This window comes from Atractosteus spatula, chromosome 23, assembly GCF_055471065.1.
Source record: "Atractosteus spatula isolate fAtrSpa1 chromosome 23, fAtrSpa1.hap1, whole genome shotgun sequence".
NCBI lineage: Eukaryota > Metazoa > Chordata > Actinopteri > Semionotiformes > Lepisosteidae > Atractosteus > Atractosteus spatula.
Genome location: NC_142728.1, coordinates 7,293,375 through 7,318,047, shown reverse-complemented (window position 1 = coordinate 7,318,047; position 24,673 = coordinate 7,293,375). Strand labels below are relative to the sequence as shown.

Here is a 24,673-nt window from a genome sequence, read left to right as displayed (position 1 = left end):
TGCAGGGTCATACTGCTTAGATCTATTATAAAAGGTGAAAACATGTTGCAACGATAAAGAAATCTGTGCAGAAAAAAGGCAAAGAGGACTTTAAATTGTACTATGAAGTAATTTGTGTCCTGTATTTTAATCAGGGTGTGACCAACCAATATTTTGGAAATAAGTATTTTACTTCACGCCTTTACAATGTTTGAACTAATTTCTTTCATCTCCTGACCAAATCCCCATTAGAACTTGTTGTCTATGAGGTTATTCTGGGACCAGACGAATGCAATGAATGAATGATAGACTCAACTGATCGAAGGCAAAAGAGACAAATACCGTGGTGTGGCACGTTCTGCGCTGAGGAACTGTCTCTAATGTGGGTTTGATAAATATATGGTATCTGTTTGTCCTCAGTTGAAGACTATTCTTTTTTGCTCCAGAGGAAGTTATCTTTAATCTGCCATTTGAGCTGTTGGTTCTGTTACACAATGAAGTACTACCCATGAAGCTGTTAGATGACCTTGCCAATTTCTGCAAATTTATATGAATGGACTATTCTTCATTAAAGACAATTGTACTGTATTTGCTACACACCTGCATAAATCTAATTTTAGTAAAATTACTGATTTGGAAACTAAACTCTGCATGTGTTTTTGATGCTACTGCATTAAAAATCACCCTCGTCAGACAATTAATTGCCAAATTTCATATACAAAAAATGAGGCTATCTTTTTCATTTTAACGGATATTGAACCAGAGGATGCTTCTGTCTAATCCTACCAGAATCTTCACATTTTGCCCTTTATATTCTACGTTCTACAGTTCAGAGATTTGAATGGGCATTTTGTGAAGTGTTCATGGACCTTGTCTTCTTCAGAGGTGGCTGTGCTGGAGATGCCTACAAAAGGTTCAGTGAACTGAACAGTAAGGGGTCTTGCAGGAGATTACTAAAAAAAAAAATATATTTTTTAGTGATGTTAGCAGTTCTGTTTTAGAGTGCCCTCCAAAAATATTGGGACTGCAAAGTCAAAATGATTCTATTATAAAATTGTTTTTTTTTCTTTCATTCTGGCTGAAGCCCTGCATCACAATCACGCAGGCTGTATTACAGAGCTTCTACTAAAGCTCACCTCTGCCTACACTTTATACTGTACATGCTCTTACTTCACTGGATGCCCAGAACACTTTTGATTGGTCACAGTGGGAATATCAAGTGCTAGCTCAAGATTATACGAGCTTGAGATCAGGTTTCATTAATACAATTAAAATTTTATACACCAGCCCTTCAAGCAAAGGCGTTTAGAGGCAGAAAGTGCCTCCAGGGGCATTTGTCAGGGATGCCCACTTTAACCCCTGTGTGCCTTGTTTATAGCACCCTTTCTTTAAGGTGTCTGTCAATTGACTCCCTCTGCCCCCATTTCCTTTAACAATACTCAACATTGCACATCTCTCTAGCCTGAAAACATGTTACATGTAGACAAACGTTTCCCAGGACCTTTCCCCTCTGCTATTTTTGATGATTTTAGCACGCCATCGGTTTGTAAAATACAAGTGCAAGTCATCATTACTGCCGGTAGGGCTTTTCATGGAGAAAGGGTTTTGGAACTGAGATGTAGTTTTCTGTATGTACTTTTACAGTAAACAGCTTAAGTAACATTTTGAAATACAAAGACATAGACATGACCAGATAAAAACACTCAATTCTCTTCCCACTCATATTTGCATAATACAAATGAATGCGTGTTTTCTCCTGAATCATTCTCGTTTTATGACTGTCTCTCTACCTCACTATATGATGGGAAAAACCACATACTGACAATTCTAAATTGACATGGAAAGAAGGTGTGTATTTACTTCATTTCACTGTGTGAATGATCTCCAGAGGATGCCAAATTAAAACAAATCAATTCTACCCCCGTGTTTTGTGACAATTACGAGTAGTCTGCTCTATTTTGACTCCAAGATTTAATTTATACTGATTTTTGCCTGATTCACTGTACGCTGCATTTGGGTTCTGTAATTATGTCCTTGCATTTGATGTTCAGTAGATTCTTGAAAACCTTTGTGTGAAAACACAGTTCTCATTCTCCATAATCATAACCATCATACAGATATGTTTTTTTCATTCTAGGACTTATCATATTAAGATATCTCAATATGAACTACCTGGCTCTTTTTTTCTGTAATTTCTCTGTTCTGAAAAGCATGGCCCCATGAAGGTGGTATTGCCAACATACCCAAAGCATTACTTTGGTGGGAATGTGAGAGGGGTGGAAACATTGCCCTATTTTTAACTGCTCTGTTTGGAAAAAAGTGAAATTCATAAAAAATATTTTCCCAAAAAACCAAGAAGAAAGGTGAGGGAGTTTACGTCTGAGGGTCTAGATGCTGTGTTTTAAATATCTTTTTTTTATTCAGGCTGAAATCATGGCTCACTGCTCTCTCTAGTGGTTATCAAGTTCCCAGCTCCTTTATGACATCTCAGCAGATCCCTATTAGCTTCAATATAAGCTTTACATTCTCTAGCAAGTAACTCTGGAAAAAGACACTGGACCTGCCACAGTTTCTAGTGTTTTTTTTTCTATCTGTCTGTCTATTTTCTTATTTTTCTCATTACATCAACTCACAAACTTGTTAACCAAGCCAAGTGTATTTCCCTTAACTCTTTAGCCTTAATGTACATCTCTTGAATCACTTTGCACTTTGCAGACACTGCCTTGCCTCACAAAGGCAAAGGAAATTGAAAGAACTATTGGAATTGAGGCTTAAATAACAAACCTTTTTCCAGTACAATAACCATCAAGGATGAAATAAAAAGCATATGAAACAAAAATGGCAACCTTCTAGACAAAGACAGGGTACTGACTGATTTACTAAACAAGTATTTCAGTTAACAGGTGTTTACTAAGGAACAGAGGTTGCTTATTAGACAGAATTAGTATAGAAGAGGCAGAAGCGTTTCGAGTATTAGAAATACTCAAGATTAAGACATTCCCAGGGCCTGATGGTATCTTACCAATTGTGCTCAAGGAAATGACAGATATAATTCAGAAGTCATTGATGTAACTCTTCCAACAGTACCTTAAGACAGAGGTATACCTGGAAAGGGTGGCAGTCCGTTGCAGGGCACACACATATACAACAGGACCAATTTTCCCAGATGTCCATTAACCTACACATTTGTCTTTGGACAGTGGAAGGAAAACAGAGCATCTGGAGAAAACTCATCTGAACACAGGGGGAACATATAACTGAAACTGAACTCAGGGCACCAGTGCTCCTGGGCTAAGCACTGCACCACCATGCTGTGGATTGAACAGCAGCAGTTCTCCACAAATCGTTTCTCCTCGTCTTGCAGCAATTTTAATTAAGATACTGTATTTCATCGTCTGCCTGACCCCCAGAAAATTATTTGAACCAAGTGAAAAGGTTGGGTACCAAGAAAAGTAGGTAACTTCCCAAACGAAAATGTGTGTGGAACCAAAATGAAATGTTTTAAAAGAGAAAGCTAACTGCTCTCAAGGAAAGGATAGAAACAAGGAAATCAAAAACTTGTGTTTTTATTAAATTACTAAAACAGAATGTAGGACAGCGTCTATATGTCTGCCGTTTTTAATAAAGCAAAGCTCAGCCCTTACTTGAGCCAAACAAAGTACTAATCCCATAAGCCATTTTTTATTTTTTAAGGGGGGCATTAACGTATCAAAATTCACTTTAATCCACCAATGCTTAAAGCCGACCCTTCTCTTTTTATTAACCATGGAATTTTTAAGATTTGTGTTTCATTTAATAAACACTTCTAATACCCACTCCTGCTGTGCTTGTGTCACCTCATAAACTAATGCAGCTTTTAAAACTTCCAGTAATTACTTACTTGTAATTTAATGCCAGAGAGCAAAACCACTACAAAAAGCATGTAGCAGGTGGAAACAATAGCACCAAAATAGAATTGACAGGACTACAACAGACTGAAACTCAATTGTCGGGATTGTGCAAGTGGCAAGCAATTTTTTTAAAACAGCCAGCCAGACTTAAGGCTGCAATAATATATGCGCAGGAAGCATTTGCTGTAAATTAAATAAATGAGACAGAATAGGTCATCTTTATTAAAATTAAGGTTTACTGAGGCAAATATTTTTCTCATGCCCGAGCACTCCAAAGAGAAGTAGCCTACAAGCTACTGTAATTTTGCTAAATTACAATCGAGGCAAAAGATACATCTCTTATAATCACTATATAGAGATTCTGATTAACTTAACTTTTAATATTGTAACATTCCTTTACATAAATTGTATGTGACCCAAAATACAACATACTGTACTAACTAGGTCAATAAGAGCAATAGACTATTATGAAGCCTAAGAAGTATTTGATATAATTTTATGCTGACCTGCGTTACACGTGTAACTTTAGCTTAACTTGATCTAGTGACTTCAAGAAAAGTCAATACGAAAACACTTGCCTCAATACAAGACACTTGTTTTCAATTTAATCTACCCTTACCTACTGTAATATACTGTACCAAAAGAAAAACAACCCCCCCCCCCAAAAGTGATATTATGTATTTCTATTGTGCTATGTTGCAATGTTCTTACATGCAGGGTTTAAAGTGCAAAGATGAATTGTGCCACGGCTTTTATTTGAATTCATACCTCAGCAATATTAAAAACTCTCAAATGTGAGCTTTCACTGAAGACTGAATTGGTACACAGTGAAGCTGAGTACTTTAACATACCTTGATGGCTTCCAGATGCTGAGTGTTGCTGGTCCTGCATTTTCGGTGGATTTCTCCCCTCGACTTTCTGCCCCTCTCACAGTAGCAGTCTGTTGAAGGAAACCTGTGGGAAGATTGTAAACACAACTCAGGACCCTTCCGGAGTAATATTACAAGAAGAACTGAACTATCATTCAAAAACCATGACAAAATGGATGCCTGTCTTATAAGGTTTACATTTTTCTTTTGTACTTCAAGAGTAGATAACCTATTTCATGATATATTTGATCACTTCAGGTCTTGACAATTATATGTGTCCACATCTTAAGTATTGTGATAATAGTGTGATGAAAGCATCAGGTACTGGAAACACAGGAGGAAAAATTTACAGCTGGCAGTCTGGTTGTTTGAAAAAGTTTGAAAAGATCAGAAAGAGGCCTGTATGTCAGAAACCAGTCAAGGTACAGAATAATACAATTAAGTACAGAAACAACTGCGATTTTTCCATCCTTATAACTTTCAATTTGGCCCCGACCAGCTCTGTTGGTAGAGCATGAGACTCATAATCTCAGGGTAGCGGGATCGTGTCCAACGTCAGGCACCAGGTCCTCCATGTTGGAGGTTGGGCACAAGGCTAACAACCCTGTCCCGAAAAAAACTAACGTTACGGAAACAGCAACAGGATTTTGCTGCCCCTTCATGCCGGAACAGATGCGCACACACACTCACACCTTGGGCCAATTTTCCCAGAAGCCAGTTAAACAACCAGTATAACTTTGGACTGCGGGAGGAAATACAGAAAAACAGAGCACCCAGCAAAAACTCACACAAACATTGGGAGAACAAACTCCAGACAGATGGCACCCGAGGTTTGGAACTGAACCCAGGACAGCAACTAACCACTGCACCATGCCACCCATTTTGGTGAGCCACTCATTTTATTAGCGACCCAAAATGAGCTCTAAACCAGAACAGAACTGAATAAAGACTGTGGCTTCAGTTCCTGGAACAGTAGCTTCACTCGTCAGTAATGACTGCCAGAGCCAGGACAGGCTCTGGTACCCTCGCAAGCCTGTACTGGACAAAGCGGTTAGAAAAATAGAGATGCTTCACCAAAACAAATACTAAATCATACTATAGTGTGTACCTGGCTGTGCCACTATAAACTCTGGGGTCTCTTCGCTCCAGGGCAGGTCTTCGCTGATGGAGGTGGAATCCCAGTCTCTTGGTTGTGCCGACGTCCCTCCCAGTGCCAAGGCAAGACTCCTGTTGTTCAGAGGCCCAGTGGGCTCTGCCACTGGGCGTCCTGTCAGGCCGCTCCCTGCGCCAAGGAGCGCAGCCTCCATCTCCACCCGGCTGCCCAGAGCTGCCGCCGCCTGTCTGAGGGCCTCCACTCGCCTGGCCTGTGCCTTCCTCGGGGAGGAGGCCAGGTCTACCAGTTTCAGGGGGCTGCCTCCCTCCATAGGCTGACCCCTTATCTTCAGCTTTTTCACTGCAGGTCTGGGAAAAGGGAAGAATTCATGACTTAATTGGACACTACGTCAACATGTGAATCGGAACTGCAATAGTTTCAAGTCATAAAACTCATTTGAGTAACAGCTGGAAGAATTAATGTCTCAGAAAGAACACTGTTTCCCTAAGTGCAATTGTTACGATACTTCTAGCATCTTGAGCATTCTGGCCATTACTGCCTCTTAGTTTTATATGAGCCAATATTAGGAAAAACTCAATTAAAATCCATTTCCTTCATTATATAATAACCGGCTTTTCTATGAGGTGAATAATACATCCTTGATAAAAACAACTTAGCTTTTAATAAGGGAAGAAGTATTTATGGGTAAACATTAAAAAGTGTTATTGTGTAATTATTAGATCACAAGTTCTGATCTTGCAGAAAGAGCTGGGGACTTCTGAGTGGTATTATAGAAGGGCATTGGTTTTATTTCATAGGATATGCTGCCCTCTTTTGGGCATTAAAGATATAATCCAGTAAAATGTGCAGGTTGCCGCCATTCACTCGTCTACACACTATGATAATAATTCCTTACACTTATATAGCAGTTTTCTGGACACTCAAAGTACTTTATAGTAGTGGGGACTCCCCTCCACCACCACCAGTGTGCAGCATCCACTTGTGACAGCAGCCAGAGTGCACTGGGACACTCACCACACACCAGCTCTCAGGGTGGAGGAAAACAGAATGATAAAGCCAATTCAGAGATGGGGATTATTAGGAGGCCATGATTGATAAAGGCCAATGGGAAATTTGACCAGGACACCAGTGTAACACCCCTACTCTTTTTGAGAAACGCCCTGGGATTTTTACTGACCATAGAGATTTAGGACCTTGGTTTTATATCTCATCTGAAGGATGGCGCCTCTTTACAGTATAGTGTCACTGCCCCGTCACTATACTGAGGCATTAGGACCCACACAGAACACAGGGTGAGTGCCCCCTACTGGCCTCACTAACACCTCTTCCAGCAGCAACTTTAGTTGTTCCCAGGTAATCTCCCATCCAGGTACTGACCAGGCTCACCTACAGTACTTAGCTTCAGTGGGTTGCCAGTTGTGAGTTGCAAGGTGATATAGCCCTGTTATAGAACTCTTTGTTCTATAACAGAACAAAGACTTGGGCCATGTGCTTATCCATTACTCAAGAATTTCTTGTGAGAAAAATGTGGATTTGTGACACCCTTTTGCATTTACATGCCAATAAGAGAAACTGGGAAGGAATGTACTGTTTAGTTGGACATGATTCACATGCCTTCAGCTTTGATTGTAAAACGGTAAACAAAGCCCTGATTGAATTTTAGATTCAGTGTCATCATCTACGCTGGTGTTCACAAATAATAAAAATGATTAACTGCTATTATATAGAGTTTTTCATCACAAGGGATCCCAAAGCATTTAACACATAGGAGGGGACCCAGATGGACAGGATTATTTAATTATTTAAGTACAGGCACGGCAACTGAATTACTTTGCACAGCTTCCTTGTCCTTGTGTGAGCCATGCATTTTTATCATACTGTAAAACCCACAAAGACATTTTAAGGTAATGGGTAGAATTGATTTAGATTAGACTGTACATCAGCTTAGTGGAATACCTGCTATATGCATTTGGTAACTTATATTATGAAACACAAATTAAGTTAGCTACTGCAATCATTGGACTTTACTGTGACTTTGTACGTAGCCCTTGACATTCTTTATTAATCACTCATACAAACCGACTTGTTGACCCTTACTGGGCTTCATCATCATTGCATAGTTCTATATGGTCACTGAAAGTTGTTAATATACACCTGGTAAAAAAAACCATTCAGGATTATGGAGTTTTCCAAAGAAAGCAGCAGCAGCTATGAATGATATCACGACTGCCATGACATTCAGAGCAATGAAAATGAATAATATGGATACATTCCATAATTCATGGTGACAACTGCTTGCAATAAAAAAATGTTATAACCACGCTTGGTATTTCTTTCATATTTCATCTTTACTTTTATTCGGCCATTCCAGCCCATTCAGTAGATGGTACCTACAGCACGTGATCAAAGGGTCTCATCCAGCTGTTTCTCAACAGAATCTAGGGAACAGGCTTCATAGCTGAAGAGCTTGTTTCATAGACCCACAAACCCTTGGGTAAAGAAGTACAGTACCTCCTATTCTATGGTTTAAATACACTTTCCTGTTTGCACTTGTGTCTCTTGGTTTGCGATTAATTCTGAAGAGGAACACTGAACTGACTTTGTAATTGCCTTTCTGGATTTTGAATACTATGATCAAGTCTCCTAAAATGGCATGAAATCATGGCTTTAGGGTACTGCCATAGTCAGCACTGTGGAATCTGTATGGGGAGCCATATAATATATACAGTATATTGGCCTAACTGAAGTGGCTTAACACATTTTCCCACTACCGGACTAGTGAGCCACCAGGACTGCAGTCACACACCCCTGATTTAAAGGTACAGATGAAACCTGGAGAGCTGTGCCTGTGAAAGACTGGATTTGAACGGCCTTTCTTTCCTGGAGAGATGAAAATAAAACAGGACAGTAAGCTCTCACCTTCTCTTCTGCTGTGGCTCTCTGGATTTCTTCACGTTCTGCTCTTTCTCACCTGGACCCAAAGAAGAAGGCTCTTCTTTCTGAAAAACAAAATAGAAATGGCTAGGTCCTGTATTTCTGCAAAGACTGAAACCTCTATCAAAGCCTGCTCAATTTTGATGGGGCCAGTTATAAGTAATGATGAAATACGAAAACAATACAGTAAGTACTGTATATATGTATAACGCTGAAGGTTATTGTAGAATGCCAATACTGTATTAAGTAACATTTCATTTTTACACAAAAGCTGTTGTTACTTGACTTGGCAAATGCTTTTATCCAAAAGCAACTTACATTTGCACTCATTAGTACAGCTGGACATTTTAATGGAACATCCTGGGTGAAGCACATTGCTCTAGTGTACAATAGCAACATCCCATATGGTATTTAAACCCACAACATTCCAGTTAATTCCAAAGCCTTAACTCAAACTCCACTTTGTTAATTTACAAGGCATTATATAGCCACTCTATAGCTTCATTCCATTGCTATTTCTGTATTTACTGCATTTTTGTATCTCATTGAAGTCTCCAAATATAACAATTACTTCACAGTAAGAGCAATGATCATATAATATAATAAAGCAGAATAAGCGAAAATGTATCAAATATATCAGTAGATAAATCAATTCCATCAGGACCACTCATCATTAACTGAAGCTTCTGTGTCAAGATGTCATAATAATAAGGTATCACTAATTATCCATAAAACAAAATAAGAGTTCTTTGACAGGTCTGGGATGTATGATTGCTTCTAGAAATATTGTTGGATAAGCACAGGAACACTTCTAACCAGGCAGTAGAAGTTCAAGTAGGTACAGTAGCTGCATTAGCTTGAACAGGCTGCAAAGGAACAACGAAAGTTTTATTCTATGCTGTAAAGAAAAGAAAAGAGCCGCAAACGTTTCGTCCCTCTTCAGGTGTGGGGGAGAGAGGAAAACAGGCAGTTGATAGAGCATGGGAGGACAAAGATAGGAGTGGGGAGAAGGCGGGAACAGGAGAGAAGCAGTATCGACACTCAGGCGGTGTGAGGTCAAGAGGTGAAGAGAGGTACAACGGGCAAGTGAATAGAGAGGATTAGAAGGAAATTAATTTGTCGTTGAGAGAAGGGGGAAGGTGTGATGCTAATTTCAGGTTGTGTCAAACACACTGCCCTGTGTTCACAGACCTTGCAGGAGCTTGTGGGTCTGTTTCTCTCCTTTACTCCACGATCGCGGTGGCTTCTTTGAGCCTTGTGCAAGGCTTCCTGCTGCTTCCTCAGTACCTCCTGCATCATATTCTTCCTCCTCTCCTTTTCTCTCAGAACTTCCTGTTTCTCCTGCTGTGCCTTCCTCCTCCGTGCTCTCTCCTGCTGCCCCATGAAGGCCAGCACTTCCTCTGCCCTGCGGCTCCCAGATACCGCGGGGCGCCGTACGCCCACATTTTCCTTTCCACCAGATAGTTTCCTGCAAAGGGCAGAGGTGGGTGACACAGAGTCAGGGCTCCTCAGGGTTTTCAGAGGGGTGAGGGGGTCATTACTGAGGGAGGTGGGACCAGCAGAAAAAGTGCTTCCTTGGGGAGAGGAGGAGCTGTTGGAGATGCCATGACGTGTGTGTAAAGAGGTGGTGCTTGATGATCTGGGAACACTCTTTAGAGGTGCTGGTCTCTCCTTGGAGATAGAAGAGGTCCTGCCGGAGGGGGGGGGGCACTTTTCCAAGAGGGTCTTTGAGTTGAGATTTTCTGAAGGGGTGTGGTCTTCTCTACCGAACGTTTGACTATTTGGGGGAGCCGAAAGTTTTCCATTGGAAATGACATCAAATGGGCTACGTTTTTGTTCTCCTGGAAACTTCCCCCCTTGCGTTTTTCCACTTGGGAACTGAGCGTCTGGAAAAAAAAAAGAAAAGCAACCATATTAAACTAAAAATGTCAATGTCAGCAACGTAAAACATACCTGCATATCATAGCAGAACATATTTTAAACAAAAAATGATAGTTTTGCATTGAAGCAATACTTTCCTGGCCTACAATTACTTTTACTGACTAATAATGAGTAATGGCAGTTCAGAGAGCTTAGTGTTGCTACCACAACTACTGCTACAGCTTTTTACTACTAGTAGTATTTACAGCTACTACTGCTGTTTACAATAACGCTAATTATTAATTAGATTTTGCCATGCAGTGACACGGATGGATCACTTGCCTCTTGTCCAGGGAGGGGCGCTGTTTTCTCGCTGTGTTTCAAGGTGCTGTCGAGGGGGTCCGAGGATCTGCATCACCAGACGCTGGGCCTCCTTCCAGGCTGACACCCCCGGAGCGCGACTTGCTGTGTGGAGACACATGGAGACATCTGCAGTGCACTGCTTGCCTGTGGAATCCGAGCTGTGAACTTACACTCTACCCCTAAGACTTCAGACCTTTGGGAGTCACACAGCCAGGTTCTCCCATCTCAGCCATGGACCTCTGTAGTTCTGTCAGGGTGGTCTTTGGGTTCTTGGTCACTTTTCTGACTAAGGCCCTTCTAGGAAGAGTTTGGGTGGTTCCATATTCCATTGCCTTATGATGAACCTGACTGCACCCCTGGGAACTTTCAACACCCTGGCTATATTTTTATACTCCTCCCCAGGATCTGTGCCTCTTCATAATTCTTGTACAGACAGCCCCTGGTCGAGTTTCTGCTCTGTCAACTGAGGATCAGGTGTATATAGACAAGTGTATTTCTTCTGAAATCATGTCAACCAATTGCACTGACCACAGGCGGTCTCCATTCAGGTTTTGGAGTGGCTTCACAAGGAAAATGAGATGAGCCTGGGATCAATTTGGACTGGTAAAGCAAAAAGGCTGAATATTGATCAATTCAAGACGTTTCCATTTTTTTTATATCACGTATAAAAAAACATTTTGTTTAACATTAACAATCACATAAATGTATTTCTATTTGGGTTGTAACATCACAAAATGTGAAAGGGGGTGAGTCATTTATAGTACGAAGGCACTGTAAACAGTACAACTTGAAATTTGAAAATATTTCCATTAATACTACAGTGTCATAAGTCACAGGTACTCAAAGCATATGCATAGAGATTTTCTAAGCACAGTGGCCATCCAACTTTAATCTGTGCTTTGGACCGATCACAAACACTGCATTAAGGAAAATTAGAGAATAATTTTCCATATGCCACCTCTCTTTATATTATGAGCTGTTATGCATTTTTTTATTATTGTTCTATTAGTTCTCTGGTCTTCTGTGCAAAACAGATATAGCCTCTTGACTAGGTCATTATTGTAGAATAGAATGTATTCTGAAATGACTGAATGCTAAACAGATTATTATGTAATGGTATCAAAAAAACAGCCTGAGCTTCTACTAAACAATATCGCAGTGGGAGTTTTCTAAAAATGGTGACGATTATTAAAATAGCTAGATAAGGATTCCCTGTTGACACCCTTGACATGTATTAATACAGATATTTTACACTAATGCAAGCCATCCGTTTTGCCTGGTGGTGACATGAAGACATTATGACTAACTGAAGAACGTCAGAGGTGACCTTTGAATTCATCCATCTCCTCCAGCCCTGACTGACCCTGCTTGGAGGACATGAATGATGGGCGATCTCTGGAGATTCAATGAGCTCCACCCTGCTGCCCGAGCCTACATGGGGTCACTGTGATAGTTTGTCAAATATTCAATGCTCTTGCACCCAGTTCCTATGATATATGACATAACACAGTATTCATCAAAATAGTCCATCACCTTGGACTGCCTCTGGTGCCCAGTTGCCAAATGAGCAACTGTCACAGATTGATGTAAAAGGGTAAAAGGAATAAGAACACATTTTTACAGCATTCTACTACAGACTACAAAATGAGGATAAAGAAGTATCATAAGTGTGGCTTTGCTCAGCAGAGTGCTATTTGCATTTTCTCTAAAATACTGATCTATCTGTTAAAAATCAGGAAACGGTACAGTACACATCACGAGATGCTGCTTACCACTGATATTAAACTTATTGGAATACTGTGACGACGGTATTCCACATTTGCAAACATGGAATCATCGATTCATATTATTCTCTTTCTTTTTATTACAGATCAAAAATAAATGTATTCTGTTGCAGTGGATTGTCAAGATTGAGCATGCTTGCTTCGTTAAAAGCCTACTCTTTCAGCAAAATGTGTAACAGTGGAGAAATTATACAATGTCTACTCTGCTTTCATGAGGGCTATTAGGACTATTTCTGTTGAGGGAATATACTTTTTAGAGTATGAAATAGTACCTGGCTTTGCATTGTTGATCCTCAAACAGGAAGGATTTGTGATAGCATTCTTTTTTAGAGGCACAGGTCCCACAGTTTTGTCTGCTGTCTCCTGACCCCCTGGAGACAGAGAGGCATAAGTGAGAGACATACTGTACAAGCCATACAGACGTCTAGCTGGTCCAGCAGTTAAGGAAATGAGCTGGTTATTAGAAAGTTCCTTTTGATCCTCTGTCAGTTACTGTAAAAGATTTCCTTCTTTTGGATGAGATGCCAAACCAAGGTTCTGCTCTGCCTGACTCTTTTGCAATTATCTGCTTAGTGAATATATTTCAACAGTATAATTACTATTCTATCAGGCTTGTGGTATTACAATAGAAGCTACTTGGAAACTGGACATTATAAAATAGCATTAAGTGCAGTTCAAAGATTTAAAGCAATGAAGGCATGATTCTAGGGCATGAACACTTACTGGCAACAAAATGTTGCCAAAAGAAGCTGTTTTATTTTTGTAGTACTAGTTATAAGCTCAGGTTAGTTCAGAAATAGTTCACGTCTGATTATTAGATACTGTGTTTGTCTTGAAGTAACAGTACAGATATTGAAAAGCATTTCCTGGTACTTTTTAGTCTTTTAAGCATTCAAAGTGGTTTTCTGTTTTGTTCCATGTCTCAATAAATTGTATACTAGTACAAAAAAATGCCACATAGCATAGTTTAGCATGACTAATTCTTCTTGCAAGCAATCCATCATCTCTTAACCCTACATCAAACTATATTAATACTGCCTTATAAATGCATCACCTTTTCTAGAAACAATCAATACTGGCCTAAGAATTGATTGGAACTCCATGGCTAAAAAGCTAGCTAGCTCAGCACTGACCTGTCAATCTGCGAGGTCCATATTTCAGTGTAGACAACTTATCACTAAATAGAGGTTTCTCCAATCTGTGCGTTTTCTCCCTCCCCGTACTTAATCCTGATGAGACAGCAAATGAACCATGAAAAATAAAATGAGGCCATCTGAGAATGTTGTGCTCTAAAGCTACAGTTATCCTCCACAACTCTAGTTATCCAAGTAAATTGTGAAAGTTTTCAAGTAGAAATCTAACAATTGGACAGTGTAATTGCATTTATGTTTATGAGTCACATTTCATGAAAAGGCTCAGAATCTTCCAAAAGAAAACACTTTCTGATCTACATTATCATTTAATTTGCACCAACACAGATTATGTTTCATTGTAAATGTTTTTTTTTTACTTTTTTTTACTTGTTTTTGTTTAAGAACCTCCTGTCTTTGTAAATGTTATTACTCCTGTGTTAGTATTGTATTTACAGTATTTATATGCTTGGTTAATAGCTCTCCTCTGAAGACTCCAGACCCAACTGGGAACAGCACTACTGTAACTTACATGTTAGTGAAAAACATATGATGAAAGATAGATATCTTTTCTAAGACAGTGCATTTTATTGTCTTCTGGTGTAGTCTCTTTCAGAAATAAAACTGATAAAACAAAAAGCTACAAAAAAATTGTAGGAAACGACTCCTGCCCAAACACTTTGACTGGTCATACACAACAACTACCCATAATTCCAGATGTTTATGGGGTAACTATAGCTACAGCTGTTTTTATCATTTTTCCCCCTTGCAATGCCCTCAATCCAAATATCACAGTGTGTGAATGAAGACTGAAGGCTAATCATACAAAGGAAAGCCACAGCTTTTTTTTAATTAAACAGCTTTTGCAATAAAAGGCACAATATGACACTGTAGTTTTCTGGAAGCCTGCTTCTTGTTCTTGAAGACAGATAAATTGTCAACATCTTCCTTTCTCACTGGCTTTCCTGGCATTACTCCGTTTCCTAGTGTTTTTCTGACCCCTGTGACATCCAGGCTGCTTACTGACCTCTGTAGGCTGGCAGACGAGGCGCAAAAGTGACCTTCAGGACTTTCCTAACAAGAGGGCCTCTCTGGGTGACCACAGGTGTATGAATTGGGCCTTCATCTCCCTCCCCATTCCGGTGCTTCAGCTTCTGTTGGCAGATTCGCTGCTGGAGGCGGTCAAGAGTGTGACCTCTGGGTGACCCTGACTTCAGGAGCTGTCTGCGGTGGTCTTGTGTGAGCGAGGAGAGGGACAAGGCGCTATTCCTCGGATTCCATGATTCCTGTCCCAAACTTGGGCCCTGGCTGCCCTGGCTCTCCATGGATTTCTGAGCCTGGTTCTTGTGAAAGATCTCACCGCTGTCAAGAAGTGAGACATCATACCAGGATATAAGTAAAAGTACAGCAGCTGGGATAGCATTGACAAGCTCCATGGGTATACCGGCTTCCAAAAGCTTGGAAATATCAAACCATTAACAATTATTCATTTATTTTCATAACATTTAAGGTCCTGGGTTAGCTTAATCCATTTTTTGCTATGTGAAACATTCCACTGAGCAATGTATTGTCTGTTGATGGACCACTGGGTGGCAGTCTTGCCTCATGACCAGAATTTTCAAATCAATGTCTTTGTAAGGTGACCTTTGACTCCATGCTGTAGAAGCTCTGTCCTTTGGATAAGACGTGGAACAGTGGTCCTGACTACTGTACTTGTCTATTATAGCACCTATAGCACTGTTCATAAGAGCAAGTGTGCTAAGCCCAGTATCTAGGATACATTCCAAGTTGGGCATTTACAAGCTGGCCCCCCAAATTTAAATTTAAATAACCCCCAGACCTCCACAGGCCATTTGTGCCTGGGATGGACATGCCCTTAAACGTCTTGTACAATCTTGGAAAATATAGACAATATAGGCCTGTTCCAGGATTCAAATTCAAGGTTAACCTTTGGGCATCATATCTTAAACATTAGATTTTTTACACATCTTATTTAGTGCAGACCAGAAAAAGTATCCAAAACAATAAAAAATAACAAATGCTCATCATTTTATTTCGTTACAAGTCATTTTTTCAATATCTTTTAAAAGAGATTTTTTTCAGTGCTTTTCCAATATGTCCACTACTAAAAAACAAAATTCTGCAAGAGGATTAATACAGTTCCTCACAGTTTTCCTAGCCTTTCAAAGTAAAAACCAGAAAAAAATATGACAAAGGAATACATTTTCCATTATTATCATAGCTTCTCTAACTCTGGCTGGTAGTTTCTTTGATCTCCACTTGATAGACATATAGACAAACAAAGGAAGAGACATCGTCTTTAGGCAGCATTAAACATCCACTAAATTTCTAATGGTCAGATTTCACTGAGTGAGCAAATCACTCAGCTAATCTATTGTAGTTTTTTTTTGGACCTGACTGTGATCACTGAAAAGTCGCTATGTCTCAGCAACAGTATTGTGCACTTGACAAATTCCTTGTTTTTCTGCAGTAAGGATGGAGGGCTTTTGATATTTTGGTAAGTTTGTGCTATTGAAATATTTTCCCTGTAAAAAACACAAACTCGCCATCATTTGTTCATTACATTAACAACATTGTGCATACTGCACCATCAGAAAAAACAAACGTATATCATTTACATTAATTAAGTAATTACATATTGAAGTAGAGGTTATTTTGTCTTATGTTATATAGTTTGTGTCATAACCCATTCTTGCTCAAACACTAATGCAACCGTATAAGCCTCCATCTGTCCTGTAAACTTACCTATTACCATAAAAAAAAGATTAGGATGAAAATCTATCCCACCCGTGTTCAGTTATCCACCTCTTATGAGATTTAAGACACGAGATGACTGTGCTCCCTGCTCAGTCATCGAGTCTTCTCTGTTGTCTCTAGTGTTCCCTGGCTCCATGCTTGCTTTGCTGTTCTCCCTCAGCTTCGACTCCTCTTTACTCGGACTACATCTCTGGATGACTCCTGTTTTTTTGCCTACCATCCTGTGTACCAACCCTACCTCATTTGACCGTGCTTTGACTGACTTTTTTGTGCTTCGATCCCTTTCGATTTGTTATCGGATTGTGCCCTTAAGGACGCTCCAGCTCGGTCACTTTTTAGTTGATTTTGTGCACCTGCTCCCTGTTCCTGCCTCCCTACAAAAGCCAGACGCTCACTCTGTTCCGGGCTCTACATTGATTTCCTGAACCAGCCGAGCCCGGGACCTGGAGTGCCTGGTTCCGTTCCCCCTAGCCCCCCCCCCGACCCTTCGCTGGATCCCGCTCCAGTTTTTAACTTTGTCTTGTCTGTCTACGACCCCTCGCCGGATTCCGCTCCGGCTTTAAACTTTGTCTTGTTCGTCTTGGATTGATCACCCGGCTCTGGACATTTGCCTCACCACCACGGATTTCCCTTTGGACTCCCTTTTGGACTGTTCGCCCTGGACCACACCCCCCCCGTTTGTCTACCAGCCCTGTTCCTCGTCTCTTCCCTGTGTGTGTTCACTCCTTTCCGGATTGTGTCATCTGCATAGGGTCCTGAAAGACTCTTCGTATCTTCTTCACTTCCACCAACTTGCTGCACCTTGCTGGGCTCGAGCCTGTGTTTGGATTCAGCCTCCGGTCTCAAGACCACTACGTACCAGGTCAGTGCACAGTTCCTGCAGTCTGTCTGTTGCGCTGCATTTTGATTTGGCTGCTAAACCGTTATGAAAGCGACTGGCAGGGCAGTATATTTTCACATTCTTGCGGTCAGTTCTGCCCCATTCATATTTTTAAACACTAGTTTCACTGTTGTGAAAACAAATTTAGCAGCTGGAATTAGATGATATGGGAGATCAGCATTGTCCTGCAGTTATGCATGAAGGGAATGTAGAGGTAATAGGAGAAGCAGTTTCTCACTTCTCCACCTGATGTGTTCTGTAGTGGGGCTGCTGGTGCTTGACAACTGTCTTGTGCCACCCGGATGGGTCCTGTACTTTTGTGGTGGGTGAAGTGGGTCCCTCCTACTGTATCTACAGTATACGTACTTTGAAATTAAAATGCAAATGCAAGAAATTACTATTGTTGTTGTAAGTTTTGATGTCTGCCATGACCTTTTATATAAAAACAGGAGAGCAGACACAGGTGCACAGCATTGTGGGAACTGGAGGAACTCATGATATGAGCAAACAGCACCTATAGCCGAGGCCAAGGAAGAAATTCTTTACCTGAGAAAAGACCAGTCTGCTGTTTCTGGATTTGTAGCAATATCCAGGCTACTCCTTTCTGGGCCAAGATATCCATCCATCTCTGGGGAACTTTCTGAATGGAATGTAAAACAATCTTCAACACTTCTGTTGCTGAAACCTTTTTCCAGTGTCACACAAATACAATATGCAGCATTAAAAACTGTGCTAGGGTTGTGTGAAAGTGGAATGGTGTGTTCCTAATTGGAATCCAACAGGTCTGACTAACAATTAAACAGGACTAAGATTTCTTCTCAAGTCAAATTTTAAATACCATTAACACAAAGATAATGACACACATAAGGAATCTCATTACTGGTTAGATATCACACACAGTGATCTTCAGGTATTTCCAGGATTCCTGTGTTGAAAGACCAAGGAATTTGGTTTCATTTGGTGGTGTAAAAATGATTAAAGCACAGGTCTAAGACTGTCACCACAACAGTATATCACTCCCTTAAGGTGGTCTTCATCACTTTAAACTATTGTATTTTTGACCGAAATAACTATTATTCCCTTACTCTAAACTCAATTATCGTTTTTCTCCTGTACACACACACTCACTCCTGCATTGACAAATATTATTGTTATTATATTGTTCTTATTATTACTACTACTATTGTTATTATTAATAATAAATAAAAGAATAATTATTTATTAATATTATTATTCAACTTGCGTAAACTGCAAGCGTGCAGCCCTTTTATGGGGAGTCTCTAGGCATGCCTGCACTGCACATCAGCTGCTCTGAGCTCAATGTCCAGTGACAGAAAGCCTCACTGTAGGTTTGTCATGACACCCAGTATTATTACCAGCTGTAACTCCTACCTTTGAAACAGTAATCCTTCAGGTGGTTTGGGATATTTAGGGGTAAATCCTGGAGTAGTTGGGGTTAAGGGCCTTACACAGGGGCCCAACGGAGTAGGATTCCTCTGCCGGCCGCGGGATACGAACTGGCAACCTTCCAGCCACAGAGCCACTGTACCGCACCACCCCAATATAGCTTCATAACTTAAGATGTTACTTTATCATTTCTTGATTATTAGGAGTGCAACTGTTGTGAAGTGTTCCAGAACATGTATTTAATTGATGTATTAAGAAACGATTGTATTTCAAATGCATTTATGGATCAGATCAGAATAACCTTTCTGTCTCTCCAGTTCTCTTGCTCCCGTCAGTGCTGTGGGCTCCTCTGTCACCCTGTCCTGTAAACCCAGACTGTCCTCAACTAAATGGAGCTGAAAGCAGTAGAGGGAGAGGAGATCAGTTGGCTGCATTAGAAAAAAAAAATCACATGAGGCTTTTAAGACCTCTGATATCTGTAAATAGACACGCAGGGTGAACAGTAATACACTGGCTAATTGGTGAAATTGGCAGTCATTCTCACATGGATGTGATTAAAGGAATGTTTGATACAAACAGTAAAAGCCTTTCAAATAGAATGAAGCAGTTAGAACATGGATGGATAGATAGAGGCCCTGTGGGGCTGGGTTTGGCATAGCAAGATATTTGTATTATTATAGCAGCTGTATTGCAGTAAAGTCTCCTTTTACCTTATGTATTCAAGGAATTTTGAATTTTTTAATGTGTCCAGACCCCTTGAACCAGGGTTATCCCCTCTGAAATCAGTGAAATTTGGATTTTGACACCCGCCATCTCAGATTGCTCTGAAATGATTTATATAGTTAGAGAGAGAGAAGCATCCCTGTAATGTTTTTGTGTAAAAATTTGGTCTGTTCAGTTTGGTCTGTGGAAGATGTAGCTACGTGATAGCACTGAAAATGGTTGGATTCACAAAATATTCAGTATAATTTCCAGCATCCGATTTGTACCACGCTCTTCCCTGAAAATGATTAGGACATGAGGAATACAAATACATGGTCAACGTCACCCATGGGACTTTGACATGTAGAGTTAAGAGGGTCAGGAATTTGATTTTGTCAGCTAGCAATGTAAAATTTCAAAGGCAATTTGAGGAAAACAAACTTTTGTTCATGGCTACTCTTCTTTTTACTTTTTTTCTCTTCAGGACATCCTCTATCACACTAAGAAGAGCAGTCATAAACTTCTCTGTCTCTAACTAAACAAATTTTTTCTGAGCAATCTAAGGTGGTGGGTGTCATAGTACTGTATGTGATTTGACATGGAATGGCCCAGCACCTTACTTTGTCTCGGGCCTGTCACATTTGTTTCTGGACTTACAGCATACTCTGGAGTACCCCAAGGAAAGAAACCAGAACAGAAGAAGAGAGAGCTAGTGTTTGGCTGATTGTTGCAGAAGAATACAGACCAGCAAAGCACGATCCATATAGACTCTGAGAGCATGAGGAAAGATGGGTTCTCTGCTGTATTTAAATCACTTGGTGAATAAACAGTGAGCTCACCATGATCCTTGCTTCCTTCAGCATCTCCCACGCACATTCCACATCTAAGGGAAAATGAACATCTCTTTTAGAAAATTCCCCTCACGGCACTAAACGAAATATTTCCAACACACACATTGCATTATTTAGCCCAACCACTACCTGCTCTAGACCTGAAGGCAAAAGATTCTTCAGTCCATCTGAATATTTAGCTGTGTAATTAAATTACCAATTTAAATGAAAGATTTAAATCATGGTGGATCATGATGGGAAATATAAACACACAGGAAGCAGAAGGGAGTTGCACTTGTTTTCTTACTGTGATCAAGAGAGCAGAGAGGGGGATTTCCAGGACCTCTGAGGTCTTTACAAACTGCACAAGAAAAACCAAGTCTGCAGAGCTGTAGGGAGAGGACATTTCACTAAGCATTGAAGGAGTGATGATTCGTTAAAGCACACGTGGGTCTTGGAAAGAAAATTATACTTTAAAAGCAGGATTCAAACTGCCCAGAAAAAAAATATGTATTTTCACATCATTTTGATTCAGGCGTGTATATTACACTCACCCTCCATTTTAGATGAGCCTGCCATATCCAAAAACCCAATTTGATTATGATGTTCTTCTGATCTTCAAGTGATTTTTTCTAAGCCTGTATAACTAAAGAAAATAGGAAAAAAAACAGCATTCTGTTGCTGTTGCAAATAGACGACAAACATTACTTGTTTGTCTTGGCTCAAAATTATATATATTAAAACTTCAGCACAAAAACATACTTCTGAAAGACTCAAGTTACTTATTTGACAAATTCAAGTTCCACATCGCTCTCGTCAATAAAAGAGAGGAGTGCAGTTTACAAACTAAACCGCTAGATGGAGTGAGAGCCAAGAGCTTTTCGACCGTTTAAAAGTTCAGTTCTTTACTGTTTCTTAAAGTACGATTTGTCGTCGTTAACAACAGCAGGCTGTAAATATTTTAGCATAGTACATACAAAAACTGAACATCAACTATCATGGCATTCAGGGTCAGACAGACCACTGGAAAAAGCTGAATAAGAGAAGCATTTTCAAAGTAATTTAATTGCTAACAAATTCTAATTACATGCATAGAAAAAATAGATTAAAATTTCCAGTTATTTGAAAACGTTCTTAAACGGTTTACAGCGACGTTCTTTGTATATCCAAATTATTTCTGCAAGCGTTTCTGAACAGACTACTAGAATGCTATTTAATAAATGTCAGTCACAAACCATCGTTACCGTACTTATTATTTAGAAAAACTACTTCCACTACTGGTTCACCATCACTCTTCGTAGAATAACCCCATTACAGTTTATTACCTGTTAAAATGTTTCTAGCGATACCTTTCCTCTGTTAAGGCGTTTGAGCTCAACAGAATCAACGGCAGAGGTAATGATAACATGTACTGCTGTGGCCCCGCCTGACTTCAGCGAGTGCTAACAGCTATTGGCGCTCTAAGCAGCGCCAAAAAAAGTGCAATTTCTGTTAAAGCCTAAAGGAATGCATTGCATTCGCTCAACTACGCCAAAATGATCGAAGGACTGTAAAATTAAAAAGTAACACCGCTTTAGGAAATCTAAGGCGCTTGCAGGTCGCCTTGCTGTTACAGTAGCTTGAATAATTGCTATTGAATAAGACGTGTCCCAGTTTTTATTTGCATTGACACTACAGAAAACAAGAAATGCAATTGTTTTCTTTAAAAAGAACAGTTCATCACAATCCTCTAATTCTTTAAACAGAACATATGTTCTCGTATAAAAGTTATTAAATTATTTTATCATACACAATGTCCATCTAAGGATGTCAGACTCAAGGAAATTTAATCAATCTGTTTCCTTATATTCTTGGATTTGCAACTGCAACTTTAATTGCTTTTATTTTACTATCATGTTCGGATTGGGTGTCCAATTTGTTGAGTGCTGCATCCCAGAAAGCACCATTTCTGCAAGGTGTGTTTTATTGTTGTGGCTCTCCGTCTCTGTGCAGTTTCATGATCTCTTGTGCTGATATTCGGAATGTAGGTGCTGCACGACGTCACTGTTGGACCTGCAGAAATTTTTGACGCAATTGTAGCAATTTTCCAGACGTCACATGCGGGGCGTTCTTTTAATGCCTCACCTGCTCCGCTGTCCGAATAAATCGCCAGTAGAACTTTAATAGAGACCTGCTTGCAAATACAGAATTTTTAAGCACTTTCCAAATGAAACCAAGGATAAACAAAACTGCATGTTAAAAGCAATGATAAAAATGTGTTCAAGCAAATTTCTGACGGGTTTGGACAATGAATCGCACAAGCGTGACATTGTACTAGAAAAAGCTCTATCACCCTTGACAGGCAATCTGAACAGAGAGCCACCAGGTCAGACACTCAAGTGGGAGTTAACACCTAACCCTCACTAATTCCTTAATTAGCCCCATATGAGAATGTTAATTGATTATATTGCTGGTGAGAGGGGTTTGTCAAAAATCACAGATCCAACTCCCACTAGCACTGTGCATGCTATAAAAACTAACCCTTAATTAACATGATGTGAGTTTTCACAAACACCACTCACCAAAAATCTCATCCATTCACAATCACCATCTTGTGAGCCTAGAGGACTCTAGAAGCAGGTTGGCTGAAATTGCAGGTTTCGGTGGTGCCTGGACCAATGAGAACCTTAAGCTCCAGCCTGTTGTACAGTGTGTCAGTGCAGGTGGCACTGCAGAGGAGTTGCAGTTATTTCCAAGCAACAGAATCCTGACATAGTGAAGTCTATGTAGAACCTCAACAGGCCCAATAAGGAAGGCATTGCAGTCCTTGATCTCCATTTATAAAGAAAGGAAAGTAAATGTTATGAATGAGATCAAGCTGTTCGACCTGTCAAACTCATTACACTTTGTTGAATACTGTATGTTAATTCAAGGATCTCATCAAGCTAGACTGCAAATCATTCAGGTGATTTAGCTTTCACGGGTTGGTTCAATAGCTTTGTTTGATGAGTCATCTCCCTGTTTTCTGTGTTAAACACATTTGTATTTCCACTGATTCCCCGAGTTATGATGATCATTGTGCTTTATTTCCAAAAGGAAAAGTGCTGAAGAAGCTTGGAATTCAAAACATTAGAAATTTGAAATACCAGGAATATGGTATTTACAGTATTTTAAAAACCACCTAATTACTTCTCTGATTGGTAACACTGAACGTGCAGGTACAGTCAGAAGTTTGTATTTTTAAATAGCTTGAAATATAGAAGTTGTTTATAGAAGAAGAAGAAATTATATAAAAACATAGTATGGATGACACTACATGTGCTAAAAAACACAAAATAATGTCCCCAAAGATGTGAACTCAACGAATCAGTGAACCAGCTCACCTGTTTTTAATTCCAGTGTACTTGTGTTGTCTTTGATTTTCATGGAACACACAGACATCTTAACCACACCAAATATACAGTGAATACAGTAAAAGAGGCATGGTGTGTACATTCTGTATGCAACACAAAATCACATTAAAAGGACCCATTTATAGCCTTAATTAATGATTTGATTTTTTTCTAGGCACATCATTCACCTCCTCCTTAGCCTCTTCAAAAATAATTTAAAAAGATAAACAACTGGAGAATGCACACTTTCTTTGGCTAAGAAAGAATCGCAATAATCATACCAAAAAACGGGAAACAGAGGTAGTGCCGGGCATCAGTTTCTAAATTATTTACAAATGGGATAAAACCGAAATCTGTTATTTCAGACGTTTTTGCTATTGGAATAAGAGATACAGTACTTGCTCAGATAAGGAGGCAGAAAACAAAGTGGAGAAAAAGAAGAGTTACGAGAGAAATGTTTTTAGCTTTAGCAAGGACACCAAAAAAACATAGATACAGAATGAAGAAACAACAAAACAACACCCCCCCCCCCCCACACACACACACACAAAAGTGAAGAAATGTGACTGATAAAGAAAGAGAAAGTACAGTAATCAAGGCAGAGAGAGAGAGAAAGCACAGTGTGTGCATGTCTTAGCCTAGGGGGAAATCTATATTCAGAGTGAGCAGCTACTGTAGCAGCTTTCTCTAGCCCAGCTCCCTCTGGGTGATGTCACGGCCGGAGGTGGGGCCTGCCTTTATGGTTTATTTGTACAATACATCACTTCCTGACGGCTGCCATT

At 39.9% G+C, this 24,673-nt stretch overlaps 1 protein-coding gene across 1 annotated transcript in view; it reads right to left on the bottom strand.

Annotated features, from left to right (window-relative positions):
• The window catches only part of LOC148816094 (centrosome-associated protein 350), a 47,396-nt gene extending 37,227 nt beyond the window's left edge, over positions 1 to 10,169 (bottom strand). Inside the window, exons 1-4 of the mRNA XM_088940698.1 lie at positions 9,978 to 10,169; positions 8,772 to 8,851; positions 5,847 to 6,199; positions 4,721 to 4,823 (exon numbers count right to left, since the gene is read on the bottom strand). Coding sequence (XP_088796824.1) covers positions 4,721 to 4,823; positions 5,847 to 6,199; positions 8,772 to 8,851; positions 9,978 to 10,169 — 728 coding nt within the window. The remainder of the gene's footprint in view (positions 1 to 4,720; positions 4,824 to 5,846; positions 6,200 to 8,771; positions 8,852 to 9,977) is intronic.
• Between the last annotated feature and the right edge of the window lie 14,504 nt (positions 10,170 to 24,673).